General features: G+C 37.3%; 1 protein-coding gene across 31 annotated transcripts in view; it reads left to right on the top strand.

Moving 5' to 3' along the window:
* The window catches only part of SNAP91 (synaptosome associated protein 91), a 157,725-nt gene that overhangs the window by 1,133 nt on the left and 140,525 nt on the right, over nucleotides 1-16,067 (top strand). For 29 of the 31 annotated variants that reach the window (XM_054686123.2, XM_054686111.2, XM_054686116.2 and 26 more), the window contains exon 2: nucleotides 352-511. In XM_054686123.2, the coding sequence (XP_054542098.1) occupies nucleotides 382-511 (130 nt within the window). In that variant the 5' untranslated portion in view covers nucleotides 352-381. Of the gene's footprint in view, nucleotides 1-126; nucleotides 229-351; nucleotides 512-16,067 lie in introns of those variants that run through there. The other 2 variants (XM_063813241.1, XM_063813240.1) reach the window with 1 other exon arrangement.

Raw genomic sequence — 16,067 nt, 5'->3', positions numbered from 1 at the left:
TGTGGCTAGTCCAGCACCCGCGGGTCAGGTTGCGGAGAAAGTGCTGATTGACAGGGGGGTCCCCAGGGGGTGAGTCTGGCCCTATGTGGGGGCCGGCGGAGAATGGGGACGGTGTCACGATGCTGCGACTGGAGCCCACGCTGGGGTTCCGTGACGGCCCAACTCACGGCCAAGACTCCCTGGACCGCATCGCAGGAGCGGGGCTTGGCGCGTTGCTGGCTCCGAGAGGTGGTGCCAGGGTGGGGATGGAGGAGGAGAGAGCCGCCGCGCGGCTGGAGGAGGCAAGGCCTGGGTTCTTGGAGGGTAGGGTCTGCGGATTAAAGCCGGACCGTCTCCCCTTGTTTCCTGCAGAAGAGGAGGCGGTAGACGCGACCAGAGAAGATGTCGGGCCAAACGCTCACGGATCGGATCGCCGCCGCTCAGTACAGCGTGACAGGCTCTGCTGTAGCAAGAGCGGTCTGCAAAGCCACTACTCATGAAGTGATGGGCCCCAAGAAAAAGCACCTGGACTGTAAGCATCTCTTTATATAAGAGGGACATGCGCACGGCAGAGGCGCCTGGGATGCTGGTGGTGCGGCCTGCGCTCTTGGTCAATAATGCTGCGGCCTCTTATACTCCCAGCCAGGTTGCCCCTGAGCTGAAATTCTTCAGCTGTGAAGGTGTTCCCTTGGGTTAGCCATGAAACCTTGTCTTGTGAGCCATTTTTTCCTCTTATTGACCTCCAAGGTCTTGGTGGAGGGGGAAAAATACACACACACACACACACATATATACACACACACACAAGAGAGAGATTGTACACTCTGAATTAGATGTTTTTCACCTTTTTTTCTTTCTCCACCCACCCTCCCTTCTCCAAATTAGAGGAAATTAGAGGTTGCACAGTCAAAAAAAAAAAAAAGATGAATTTATGGAAGGTCAAACTTGTCACCCTAGTTCTTTCCTAAATACATTTCAGATAGTTCTAAGGTAGTATAATCTTTTTAAGTGTTGCTCCTGAGGATTGTTTTTGTGAGTATGGGTGTGTGTGTGTGTGTGTGTGTGTGATATGTTACCATACCAAACTGAAATAAATTCAAGGTACTGAATGAGGAAATTGGACTTCATAGCTATGGCAATTTCATTTTACACATCCTGGCACACTTTGTCCCATTCTCAGAAAATGCTGGGTGAGATGACTATGCTATGGTCACAAAATGGATGTACTTCCCCAGCATCTGAGATGGTGCAATTTTAGATGAAACCATGTAATTCTTAATATTGTTTTTGTAACTGGTTATTTGATGGAAAAGGCTTTATTCTACTCTGGAATCTATATATTTCTGAAATACCTTAATTAACAGTAAATCTTTTGTCACCGAAGGATAAACAGAGGCACTTAGAAAAGAAAAAGGCTTTCACCTGCTTTGGGTGGTGAGGCTTTTCATAAGTCAGGCTATATGAGTGTATGTTCAGCAGTTGCTATTTAGTTCTCTTGACCTGCTTAGGATCTTCTGTTCTATTGTGATGTTTTTGGTAAAGGTAAATGTTGGCATGAGAGACATAGGTATGGCCACAGCCATTTCCTCAGCTGGCTTCCTTTGCCCATCTTCTGGGTTTTTTTGGTCTTGGGTCTTTTTCCTGCCATTTCCTTTGTGCAGCTAAGAAAATGGCACCAGTGTCAGAATTCACTCTAGCCCTATTATTTGCATAAGTGAAGCTTGATGAAGCTTACAACTGGACATTGTAAGAGTTGTCCAGCCTTGTGAACCTGTTGTCTCATAGAATTGAATAATTTTGTTTCTAGAAGCTCATCGGAGGGGAAAGTACCATTATGCCTTTCCCAAGGGAATGTTTAACTAAATTTATTGATGACAGCATTATATGTTATATATGCAGTACAGGATGAAAGAGGCCACCAGGGCCAGGGCACCTAAGAGAAGTAGAAATTGTAAATTTGTGACCAGGTCACTTTGCTGCAGCATGCTGAATCATTTAGCCATTTTCCCATCAGTCTCCCCAACTCTGGAAGAATGATTCATGTCTTAAAGGTATATATCAGTCTAGAAAATCCTCATAATAAGAAAGGTATAGGTTATGAATTTGCTACATGCTGATCTATAATTAAAATGATAAATCAGTATACTGATATATTTCAGAGAACATTCACAGGTTTGAACATTTCATTAAAACATCATTCAGATAAAGACTGACTTCTCCAGATCTAAATATTTAGTCACATTAGTATTTTAGTGGAAAAGTCTTTTGAAAATTTGAAGGTAGGAGGTTTTCCAATATGATTTCTAAGATGTGGAAAATAGGGGGAAGATTCCATGTTATAAAAGAAAGCAGCTGAAATAGGAACTGGTGTTGAATTATTAATATGAATGGTCATAAGAGCTGAACATTTATTGAGCAGTTACTATATAGCACGAACTGAACTTTATATTATTAATCTTTCATCACTTAATGGGTTCAGGGAGGGTAATTAACTTTCATGGCTTTTTTTTTTTTTCTCTTTGTGAGATGGAGTCTCACTCTGTCACCCAGGCTGGAGTGCAGTGGTGCATTGTCGGCCCACTGCAGCCTCCCAGGTTCGAGTGATTCTCCTGCCTCAGCCTCCTGAGTAGCTGGGACTTACAGGAATGCACCACCACGCCTGGCTCATTTTTGTGTATTTTTTTTAGTAGAGATGGGGTTTCTTCATGTTGGCCAGGCTGGTCTTGAACTCCTTCCCTCAGGTTATCTGCCCACCTTGGCCTCCCAAAGTGCTGGGATTACAGGAGTGAGCTGCTACTTCCCCTGGCCAAACTTTCATAGCTTTTAACCAGTGCACTTAACTGCCATCTGTAGTTTAGTAATATACTTTATTAAGAGAGGAGAGAAAATGAACCATATTAACCTAAATGGTCTAATCTCTAAAACACCCACCTTGCTTGCATAGCTTTCTGTGGAATTGAGCATCAAAATCCGCATACATATTGCAGTCTTTATAATATGCATGAAAAAATTTTAATTCTGTCATGAAAAATTGAATGAAAATATTTTAATTCTGTTGCATAAAAAAATGACCAAAAACCAAGCACTGAGGAATATTGGTTAGTGGTTTTTCTTTTTAATGTTTTACTTTTCTAATAAGTCATAAAATAAAACATCTTCTACTTAAAACCAACTTTTGGATGGAATTTGGAGACATAGGTATCACATTACTAATATGTACTAGAAAAGATGATATGGAAAACCTGAATGTATATGTTATATGCATTATTAAGAGGACATCTTTGCTCAGAATTCTTTGTGAAGTTCCTTTAAAGAAACAGTAAACTACCTCAGTAATTTATTCACAGGTTTTCAGTAAACACCAGTTATAAAAGTGAATTGTTATTAAAACATGCAACACATAATTAAGTTTCTTTATAGGCATTGAAGATTCTCAAGTAGTTGGTGTTTTAGTTTTGAAAATATTAAATACTGGTTGGGAGAAAAAGAGCACAAAATGTAGAGTTTGGGGGTTTGAAACAAAAACAATTTCAATTTATTACTAGTTTGATTTGTGTATAACTTTTTAGTTTGGAGTTTAGATCGGAAGATTATAAAAACAGATTTATGGTCCTGTCATTTTTTTTAAAGGTATTGGATTAATTGGGCTCAAAATCCTTATGAAATATATATTTAATATTAAGGTACTGGTTTAAATGATAAATTCTTTTCTCTTTAGGTTGATAAGCCAAGAAAATTATTATTGTTAGTCATGGTGACTTATAAAATGATTCTTAAAGATATATGATTTATACACTTGAAGAAATGATTTGTTAACATCTGAGGGCAGAATTATATCTGGTGAAAAGGTCGAGATGAAGAAACTATATACATTTATTCCCAGATTTTTTTTCTTTTTTCAGTGATAGCACCTAATAATCTAAGTAAGGATTATATATTTTATGGCACTTTTGGATTATGTAAAACTTTCTTTCCATACTCGACTATAGTGATGTTGCCCTTTGTATGTGAAAATTAAATACCTAACCAATATTGGTTTGACATTAACTTTTCTGGGTCCACCTGTACATCCTCGCCTCCTTTCCCTTGTAACTTTTTGTACCTATTTGCTAGCATATAAAACATCCAGGACTCAATGAGTATTTACCTTCTTAGTTACAACTGTTTGACACTTCAGTGTTGTCTGTTTTTTCTACTTTGTATGTGATGCCCTAAAGGATAGCCCAAGTCAAATAATAAAGTAAAAAGATCAGGTAGTAATAGGCACCCAGTACCTACCCAGTATTGTGTCAAGCTTGAACAATAAAATAGAGTTGGTCCAAAGTAACATCTGCAGGTGTAAACTGGAAAGTTTTGCAGCCCTGCTATGTGATTCATTTCAGTTAATAGTGCTTATGAGTGATTTCTATATATGCTACATTGTTAAAGTATCCTATTTATGATAATCAGAATTCAAACCTAGACATTACTGTTAACATCAAAACAAACCTTATGAAAAGCCAATTTGGTTTTCAGTAATCCTATTTTTTCCGTATTAAACACTTGAAGCTATTTAGTAATGAGCTTATCCCACATGAAAAGCAAGTGCTTCGAGTTCTGAATCTGATGTTTGAGAGATACTAGAATTTTACTAATGATTCCGTTCCTCCCAAATTATGAAAAAGAAAAAGATTATGTTTCTTATAAGACTATCTGGTAAAGGTAGTAGGAGACATGGACTGAGTTTTGATTCAAGACAAATACTGGCACATCAACCCAAATTCCTGCTGCTTTAATTTTATTCATAAAGTATCTGCAAAAAAAGTAAGAAATTTTGTGAGTAAAAATAGAATGAAAATTTAAACCTAAAAGTGAGTTTTCTTTGCATAAATGTGCTTAGTAAATATGAGATATATTTTAATTCATAGAAGTTCTATTAGCACACTAATTCAGTAGACACCATATATTTATATTTGTGATAATTTAGTAGGGCTTTCAATAAGTGCTGAAAGATCCAAAAAGTAAGCAAAGTTTACTGAATAAAATTAAGTAGAACAATGTGTAAAAGATTACTAAACACTAGAGTAACTTTGAATTTGAGAAGTGTACTAACTTGCTGTATATATATTTTAGTTTGATTTTTGTTTTCATTTAACTATTAGTTTAAAAAAAAAAACACACCCTCTCACTTTACTGTACCAGAACATAATCTGTTCCTTCCTCTTGATTTTACCAGAAGACCCAGCCCAAGGGTGAAGAGATGGGGGAGATGCACTTCTGAAAAGCATTTAATATGATTATAATTCATACCATACGTGTGTAATGGGCCCAATGTGTGTGATTCTGTGACATTCTCGAAGATGCTCAGTGTCCTAGGAGGGGAGAGAAGAGACCATGTGATCAGGGTTGGCAGGAGCAGGGGAAGCACAGTGACAAAGAGTCTTAGGTAATAGGAGGGAGCATGCTTTAAAAATGACACAAAAATAATTAAACAGAATTTATAGCAGCTAGTGGAACAATAGGGTTTTTTTTTCCAGATCTTTTTACTTTCTCATTTTCAAAAGAATCTTTTTTTAATGGTATAATGTTAAATATATTTGGGTCACTTTAGATTTTTTTTTTTCAGTTTTTGCAGTTGGTGTGGTTAGCAGATACTTTCTTAGAATAAAATTGATAACTCAATTTGATTTTTAAAAAGTTGTTTTAGTGATTTAAAATGTTGATATTGAAAAATATTAAAAATTATATAGATAGTAGGCAAATTCATATCCTAATTGCAATATTAGCTTGTAGCATTTTAAATTAAAATCTAAATTTCTTGATATATTGCCACATTAGTTGTAATGTTTAATAAATGGTGGCTAAATATTTATTTGTAATTTAATCTGTGTACTTAGTTGCCATGGACCTCTCTTTTAGCTTTTCATAAATAAATATCCTTTAAATACCTTACCTCCTCCCTTCAATTGACTGATGCTGGGATAGGGTGTTCTTTGGAGCTTATCTTGGTAAAGAAGGTCAGAAGTGACATATAACCCTATTTCCTAGGGGCCGAGGGTGCTTTCCTTACAGAGTTGTATTTTAAGTGAGTCAACTCCTGAGCCAGCATCTACTAAGAGAACCTTCAAACATAATCATAGTGCATTTAAATAATTTGAAAAATCAAATTCCTTGCCATTAAAAACATGTATCCTTAGTTTCATTTCTTTTATAATGTTTTCTCTTTTTAGAAAAATGTATTGTTTATTTATGAAGGGGAATGTTGGCTGTGTTTTTTCTTAGGCATTTATGTAATGTGGGAGTTACCCTATTTTTTTCTTTCTCACCAAGGGAAGATTGGTTGAATGGTATACCCTGTGTCAATTGCACAATGACTTGTAAGAAATTACGACTCTTCCTGGAAACAATTGGGTGAAAGCACAAACCAGAGACAGTTGTACCCTGAAGCCCACAGTCTTTCTAGCTGTTTTTCTGCCATCTCTTCATTTGTCCCAGATGTGTGAGGATCCTCCTCTTCCTTGTGTACAGAAGCCTTCTTTATTATTCATTTCTAAGGAGGATCTAGCATTTTCTCAAGAATTTTCACCAGGCGCTGTGGCTCACGCCTGTAATCCCAGCACTTTGGGAGGCCAAGGCGGTCAGATCACCTGAGGTCAGGAGTTCAAGACCAGCCTGGCCAACATGATGAACCCCGTCTCTACTAAAAATACAAAAAAGTTAGCCAGGTGTGGTGGCAGGCACCTGTAATCCCAGCTACTCGGGAGGCTGAGGCAGGAGAATTGCTTGAACCCGAGAGGCGGAGGTTGCAGTGAGCCGAGATCGCGCCACTGTACTCCAGCCTTGGGGGACAAGAGTGAGACTTTGTCTCAAAAAAAAAAAAAAAATTTTTGATGTGTCATTCCTGGCTACTCAGGAGAGAGAGAAGCTAGGTCTCTCCCTGCTTGGTGTAGTTTTGCTTTTGGGTCTCACCATTTGATTTTTCTCCTAGGCTTAGCATTTTTTATTTTAAATTACAACTGTCCTTTCTACGTGAGTTATTCTCTCTGTCATCTCTATCTTTAACATCTTCTGTCTCTCTCATAAGTATTTTCAAGTATCTCCATTTAAAACAAACAAACCACACACATGTCTCTTTGGCCTCTATTATCTTGATAATAGCTTTTCAACAACCAACCTGTCATTCTTTGCTTTTTCTTTTTTCCCACAACCAAGCTGCTTGAAACAGTGATTTACTCACCATTTCAAAGAAAACAGATACAACTGTACCCCTCTTTAAATATTCTGTGTCTTTGAATGGCATAATTCATGCATGAAATCTTAGAATTGCTATTAGATGCCAGGCATTGCCTACTCAATTGCCCAAGTCACTAACTTGAGAGTTATCCCTCATCCCTCAAATCCAGTGAGTGATAATTATTTAAACACCCTCTGAGCTGGATGCAGTGGCTCTTGCCTGTAATACCAACACTCTGGGAGGCCAAGGCAGGAGGATCAGTTTAGCCCAGGAGTTTGAGACCAGCCTAGGCAACATAGGGAGACTCCATCTCTATAAAAAATAAAATAAATTAGGCATGATCATGTGTACCCATGGTCCCAGCTACTTGGAAGGCTGCAGAGGATGTCAAGCCTGCAGTGAGCCATGATCATGCCACTGTACTCCAGCCTGAGTGACAGAGCAAGACCCTGTCTAAAACAAAGCAAAACAAAACAAAAAACTATCTGAAATCTCTTTCTTTAGTTGTCTTCTGCTTGATTTAGATCAGTAATAAGCCTCATCTGTAAAATGAAGATTAATTATAGTACCTACTTCACTTTTAGTGAGTAATGCATAAGATAATGCATGTAAAATACCCAGCTCAGAACTTGACACACAAATATGCAATAACAATCAGTTATTAATACCACTACTAATACTAAACATTACTAGTACTATTATTGCTGCTACCACCAGTATAACAATTCCACATGTATTGCCAGTGATTTGGCCCTTCTTCTCCATGCTTCTTTTTGCCCCCTCCTTTTAATTGTATCAGTTTTTCCTTTAATTCCAACTTTCTCTTTCTGTAGTTTGGAAGGCATATATACTATTTCTGTTCTTTTAGTGATTAGTCTTAAAATTTTAATATGCATATGTAAAGTCTGAAGTTGATCAATATCTCTTTTTTCTTCCCACGAAAAGAAATTTAGGAACTTTTAACTTCAATCACCTACTTCTGTCTTACGTGCTATTGTTGTTCAGTGTTTTTAGTTCCACTGTAGTTTTAACCCTAAAGCTGTACATTATTATTTGATGAAGGCAGTGTTTACTTAGATGTGCCTACCTTGTAACTGACTTCTTTGCTCACCATTCCTTCATCATATATAAGATTTTCTTGAACTATATCCTTTTCTTGAACTATATTTTGAGGACAGTGTATCTGTATATAAGATTCTAGAATGACAGTTATTTTCACTTTGATAATATTTCAGTCGTTTGGCTTCTATTATTGCTTTTAGGAGAATTTATCTGTCTACCTGTCTTAGGTAATTCCTTTGTTTGACGGGGGCTGCATTCAAATCTTCTGTTTGTCTTGTCCTTCTGTAGTGGATGTGTGTCTAGATGTGGCATTGTTTTTTGTTTATTCTACTTGGAATTTGTTGGGTTTTTTAAATCTGAGAATGTATGTCTCGCATCAAGTCTGGAAAATTCTCAGCTTTTCAGTTATCATTGATTATTGCTTATTCTCATTCTCTTTCTTTTTATGTCCTTCAAACATGATTAGAAGTATGTTAGACTTTATTACATCCATATAAATCTAAATATACCTTTTGTATTTTCTAATGCTTTCTTTTCTGTTCAGCATGATTTGTTTTTCAGATACCTTCCAGTTCATTAATTCTCTGTTTAGCTGTGTCTTGTCTGCTTTTATGCATTCTTGGTTTTTTACTTTATTTATTTATATTTTTTGTTTTTGAATTTTTTCAAATTTACCCATTTTCTGGATAATGTATGTTTCTTGCTAACATTTTTGAGTTCCTCTTTTAATTCTTTACCATTTTAAACAAAACTAATTTTATATTCTATATTTCATAGATCTGTCACATGAAGTTCTGTTTCTATTGTTTTTGCCTGATGTTCAATCATGATTCCTCATGTGTTTTGTAATTTTAGACTCTGAGGTCATGTTGGCTAGTACTTCATTTGTGGGAATCCTAGGGAGCCTGGGGTCACCTAGAAAGATTTTGCTTCAGAGAGGTTCCACAGGTGCTGCCATTCTGAGAGCACCTGAAGTTGAATTCTGCCCTTGGAGCTTCCCATCCAGTGCAGGTCCAGATCCATAATCCTTATCTGTAATTTGAAAATTCAAAATGCTCAGAAAACCAAAATTATTTTTGTAAATCATTTCATAGGAAAAGTTGACCATATATAGTCTTTATATACTGCCTATCATGAAGAGTCATATGTTAAGCTATAAAAATATTGTCATATTATGGTATGCTGTTCAGATTATAGTGAGGTGTTACTTAATATATGATGTCTGTACCATAATACCTTTGTAGAATCTGCAAACTCATGAACTCTGAAACATATATTGCCCTAAGGGTCTTAGATATTGGAGTGTGGATCTGTAGTATAAATTTGAATCACAAAGTTCATCAGGGGGAAAGCTATGCTTACAAATGCCCCAGATATTTTTTTCCCTTATCTACCCAGAGCCTAGGAAGAGCAGAACACATTTTCCCTCGTCTCCTTTTGCTGAGAGATATTCTTTTTTGTTTTTGTTTTTCTCTTAATTTTACTAAGGGAGTAACCCTTTGAGGATCCTAGCTTTATATGGTGGTCTTAGTTCCAACTAGTCACCTTGCTTAGTCCCAAAGGCCTTGTCCCCTGTTCCCCACAGGACTGCTAGAATCTAAGACTCTAAGCCACTTAGATTAACACATGACTTCAGGGCAGTCTCCTCTTCAGTATTACTTTACCATGTGGTTTTCTGCAATTTCTTTATATATTTTTTGGCCTTGGAGATTGCTTTTATTTTCTTGTGAGTTCATCTAAATGAGTGGAAGGATGCCTGTAATATTTATCCAGGTTATCAGGTGTTTTTCCCTTGATAGTCCACCTGTATGCTAGATGTGGAACCAGCCTATTTTCCTATTCTTTGTTTTTGCCTACACACACACACCCCCCACAGTTCATTGCTGAACTACTTTGAAACATTCGATTCACTATATTCTGCATTACTTTTGGGCCTTTGCATGTGCTGTTTTTAAGTTTTAATATATTTTTAAAATCTAATTTCTAAAACTCTAGTTTTAGGCTTTCTTTTCAGTGCCTACATGGCCCCCTGTGCATTTGTTTCTTTCATATCCCTCCCAGAGCTATAGTGGGATTCTCTTCAGTGGTTGTTTTCTTCCTCTAGTCTGTAGTTTCTTTGAGACTGTCTTATTCCTCACGCCAAACATAGCATGATAGCAGGTTTTGGTAAATATTTATTGAATGATTTTTATTATGCTTCATATTTCCCTAATTTTATACCTTTGTTTTCTCATAAACATTCTACTTAAAAATTTTACTTTTACCCAATAAACTTCAGAAGAGCAAGGAGTTAAACTCCATTCTTTCTCTCAAAAGACTATAAAAGCAATAGAAGTGTAATATTGGAGGAATACAAACAAATAAACATTAAATTACTTAATGTATATAATTAATGTGTATTTCCTGACATCCTCTCAACACTTGCATGACCATGATGTGACAACGATTTAATCTGGGGAAAATCAGAAAATTGATATTAAAAGTTAAAACAATGAGCAAATTGGTAAATTTGAAAAAAATGTTAGATTTTAAACAATTGTATCCATAATTTTTGGGTTGTGAATTTAAAGCATATGTGGACTTCTCTCAGTACATACCATTAACTATTAGATATTAGATGGTTAAGTATTAGTATTAGAGAAAATCCTTTGCCGGCATTGTGTGTGTGTGTGTGTGTGTGTGTGTGTGTGTGTGTGTGTGTGTGTGCAGCTATTTTCTTTAGAGTTGGATACAGTTGGGCAGCATTGTTTTTCAATATTCATTTTATAATTCATAACTACATATATTATACCTGGTTAAGATAATTACAAAAGAAAAACAATTTCAAAAGTGACTACACACTTTCAATATTCACTGAAATGATAGTATTCACTAAGTTATTGGTGATACTATTAATTAACGTGATAAAATTTCCATTAACAACTTGGGGGCTTTCGACAAGCAGTAAGGAAAGGGGGCAAGATTAACCTAAAACTTAGGGTTCTTTTGCCTTTGTAAAGAAAGCAATAAATAACATATTTAATTTTATTTTTAATGACCTACTTGGAAAAATTAGAAATTGCTTTCAGTACTGAGTCTTTCACTAGCTTACTTAGCACAATCCCATTATTTATTCATTTAACAAATATTTGGATAACTTCCAAATGCCAGGAATTGTTCCAGGAAACAGGGATACCATGGTGAACAAGATATGCATGGCCTTTGGCATCAGAGAGCTTGTGACTTAGTAGGGGAGACAGAAAATTAAAGAAATAATTACAGGTGATTCAAAAAGAATTCAGTTTTAATAAGGAAGGTGAAGACTACAGTGGAGGCACTTTGCAGAGGAAGAGATGTTTAAGCCCAGACTTAAAGAATGAAGGGTACTTAAAGTAGGTGAGGTGTGAACAAGAACTGCTGCAGAATGCTGTCTAGGAAGAGGCTCACAGAGAGCAAGGCACATTTTAGGAGTTTGAAAAAGTTGAAGGTTGCTGGACGAATGAATTTAGGAAGACAGAGAATGTTAAGAAATAACACCAAGGTTGTAGATGGCCTGAGATCTGCAGGGCTTTTTAGGCTTAGGAGAATCTTAGAAGTTGATCAGCCTTTTCATTTTTATAGATGAGTGAGCTGAGTCCCAAAGTGGCAAAATTACACTTTCTGTATGTGTTGATACTGAATGATTCTTATCTACCTATCTTGAATAGGTACCCTAGTATGTAATTGCCTTATTCACCTAGTTCTGATTGTTACATCTAAACTAGTGGATTTCACTGTAATATCGCTATGCACCTGGTTAGTGTCAAAGTGTAGAGCTTACAGCTCTTCCAACTTCTAGCTAAATAATTCAGTTAGACAATGGCTTCATGTAGTTTTGTTGTTTTTTTCTCCCTAAAACATCTAGGTTGCAGTGTGTTCATGTTTTTCTGGCCTCTTCATTATGTATTTTAACATGTAACATTCTGGTTTTGGCTACCCTTGAGTGGAGCATGAGTGTACCCATGGAAGTTTCCATAGGAGGCTGATTGGAGACTGTGCTAATGAGTGGGCTGTGACCAACTGTTTAACATATGCATCTCCTCACTGCTTTGTGGTTCTTTCCCATCCCCCTCCCCACAATAATTCTCATTATTGTTCCAAAGGAGTTGCTTAATTTTTAGTTATATTTTATTGCATTTTGTAAAGGACTGTGTTCCTTGGTGACATAACTGTGCCAGTGGTCTATTCTATATATCTTAATGGAATAGAAATTTGACTTTGGCCCCTATTGTAGATTATACTAATCATTTCATAGGATAGTGCTGTGAATTAAGAAACAAGTGTTTTTTCAGTTCAGCTGAGCATTACTTTCTCAGGTGGAAAAATAGTATGAAGCGAGCACTCAATTGCTGCGAGTGTAAATGGGTATAAATATTTGGGAGGGTGGGTTGGCAATATTAATCAAAACCCTTGAATATCCTTTGACCAGCAAGTTGAATTCTACAGCTTTATATCAGGTAAATAATTGGAAAAATGTTTTGTTTCCCCAAAATTTGTTGCATCAATGTATATAGGAGAATGCAAAATTGAATATACCCAAATACTTTTTTAAAAATGATAGTGTATTCAAACAATAAGATACTGGCCAACCTTGAAAAATGAGCTTGTTAAAGTATATTTGACATGGAAAAGAAAATTTATGAGGTGTGATCATAAATCCGTAAATCACAGTTTTCTTTCTTTCTTTTCTTTTTCTTTTTCTTTTCTCTCTTTTTTTTTTTTTTTTTTTGAGATGGAGCCTCACTCTGTCACCCAGGCTGGAGTGCAGTGGCTCAATCTCGGTTCATTGCAACCTCTGCCTCCTGGGTTCTGGTGATTCTCCTGTCTCAGCCTCCCTAGTAGGTAGGATTAGAGGCTCATGCCAACACACCCAGCTAATTTTTTTATTTTATTTTTAGTAGAGATGGGGTTTCACCATGTTGGTCAGGCTGGTCTCAAACTCCTGGCCTCAAGTGATCCGCCCACCTCGGCCTCCCAAAGTATTGGGATTGTAGGCATGAGCCATTGCACCCGGCCCCACAGTTTTCATTTTTTTAAAGTATGTGTACGCCCATAATTTTGGAAGAATATATGTCAAAATATTGTCTGTGAGTTGAAAGATTTTTGTTTTCTAATGTATACCCGTATTAGTCATGACTGTTGTGTTGGCAGGTTACAGGACTATAGATCAAAATAGTTTTGGCAAAAAGAGAAGCATTTTGGCCCTTGTAACCAATATGAGGAAAAGGCAGGGGTGAAGCTTGACCTCTCTAGTGCTTGTTCAGGATTCTCCCTCCACCCCCTGTTTCTCTTGTTTCTGTTTCACACATTAGTAGTGAAGTACCTATTCCATTCTTGAAGACTTTTTCAATGATTCTGAACTAAAGCTCCCAGGTTCACATTATCATAGCCTCACAGAGAGAAATGGGTTCTCTTCCTAGAGAGAGAGTTTTCCAAAATCATAGGGAAGAATTCTGGTTTGCTTAGCACAGGTCATGGTTGACCCATGTATGTGGCACGATATTATGATTGTCAGTCTCAACCAGAACTACATTGTTGGGAATACCAAGAGCTAGTGGCATGCTACAAGTTTAATTTTTTGCTCGTATCATGGTCTGCCATGGGTGGCTCCTCCTTTCTAGAAATTCTGTCATCTAGAGCTTCAGAGTCCTCCACTGTCATCTATGCATCTGGCTGACAGAGGGAGACAGACAAAAAGGGGAGTATTGCAAGAGAAGATGTAGGTCCAGGCCTAAATATCATTTCTACCTGTATTCCATTGGCAAGAAATCTATTAATGGCCTCATCCAAATGCAGGAAACGCTGGAGATGAAGCCTAGTTGTGAGTCCAGGAGCAGAAGGAAATGGGATGTGAATACACAGCATTCATTCTATCATGCCCATGGAAAAGGAAATTAGATTATAGTTTTTTCATCTGTAACTTAAAAATACTTCTTTTATGTCAGTGGACTCACTGCATATTCCTCCATTCTTGGTAGACATTGCAGATTAATCCTGGCACTCTTTTCTGCAAAGCTTTGATTTTGCCTCAAAATGCATCCATATACAGTGCTTTAGATTGTCACTGTCAATCAATGTTGACACTTAAGATGAAATAGACTTGCTATCCTTAGTCTAGGCAATTTATCCATGCTGGATACTAAAGCAAGCTGCTCACTAGATTTACATAGACCCAGAAATGGCATTCAGCATGGATGGTTCCAAGCTGGGATTCATCTGCCAGTGGCCCTATCTTTATAAGCTAGTAATTCAGTGATTTGTATTGTTATGCCCTAGGGAGAAGTTCTTCCTCTCTCTGCTTGATAGCAAAAGATAGTTGTTCTTGATTTTACATTTTGCATTAGTGGAGACAGTTATAGCTATTGTGAGACAGGGAAAAGACATTTTGAATTTTGCATTTAATATTTAAACTTTCTTCCAGCATCACATCTGATATTAATCAGTTGCCTTAAAATATATCTAATGCAAAGCATATTAGTACCCAAGAAATTTTCTTTGAGTTGCCACTTAGGTACCTACATGATTATAGTTTCTTTTTCAATTTAAAATAATTTTTTATTCAATTGTTTGATGTATGATACATTAGCAGTCTCTCCTTCACTACAAGATTCAAGTGAAGAAAAAATAAAGGCGCTCTTTAGAGTGAAGGAGAGGCCGATGTGTGGAGCACTTACTGTGCCTGGCCCATGTGTGTGACTGATTGACTTCATCTTCACAAAACCCATTAGTTAAATACTCTTATTCCCAGTTTACAGAGGAGGAAAACAATGCCCAAGGAGGTTAAGGAATTTATCCAAGGTCCCACACCTAATGAGGGGAGGAGTCAGGATTTCTTCAGCAGTCCTAACTGCAAGACTTATGCTTTTTTCTTTTACATAGTGATTTTTGTTTGTTCTCTGTCTCTAGTGTCACAGGTAGCAATAATCAAAAGCAAAAACAAAAACAGTTAAAACATCAGGCCCAATGTGGTGGTACACATTTGTAATCCCAGCTACAGGGAGCCTAGTAGTTTAAAACCCAGCATGGGCAACATAGTGAGACCCTGTCTCAAAAACAAACAACAAAAACACACCACATGACCATATGATTGTTTTGGGAAGGAAAAATGGGGTGAGATCCAAAGATAGCTAATTAACTAGATGGGTAAAGCTCTGTGAAGGCCCATCTCTAGCTAGTAGGGAAAAAAGTGGAAGGGGGTGGGTTCAAATGACTGTCCTTGAGCCAGTCTCACCCCTCATCAGTTATGTCTTTTGATGATTTGCTACTGAAGCATTTATTTTAACATGCTTGTTAATTAAGGACCTTGGGGGTGGTGGAAGGTACAGCAGAAAGGACACTGATTTGTGATCAGAGTGCTTAGTGTAATTCCAGGCTCTGCTGCTTTCTGCCTGTGATCTTAGCTACATTAATTTAATTTCTTTAGACCTCAATCTCCTCTTTTGTAAGGCATCATGGGGTTATGGTAACATTTAAATAGGTAATTTTTTTTTTTTTTTGAGACAGAGTCTCGCCATCTTGCCCAGGCTGGAGTGCAATGGTGAGATCTCAGCTCACTGTAACCTCTGCCTCCCAGGTTCAAGGGATTCTTCTGCCTCACCCTCCTGAGTACCTGCAATTACAGGTGCGCTCTACCACGCCCAGCTAATTTTTGTATTTTTGGTAGAGATGGGGTTTTGCCATGTTGGCCAGGTTGGTCTTGAACTCTTGACCTCAAGTGATCTACCCACCTTGGCCTCCCAAAGTCCTAGGATTACAGGCGAGTACATTTGTTAAAAATGGCAGTAACAGCAACAAC

The sequence above is a fragment of the Pan troglodytes genome, chromosome 5 (assembly GCF_028858775.2).
Source record: "Pan troglodytes isolate AG18354 chromosome 5, NHGRI_mPanTro3-v2.0_pri, whole genome shotgun sequence".
Taxonomy (NCBI): Eukaryota; Metazoa; Chordata; class Mammalia; order Primates; family Hominidae; genus Pan; species Pan troglodytes.
The sequence above is the reverse complement of the archived record's forward strand: the minus strand, read 5'-3'. Positions and strand labels throughout refer to the sequence as shown.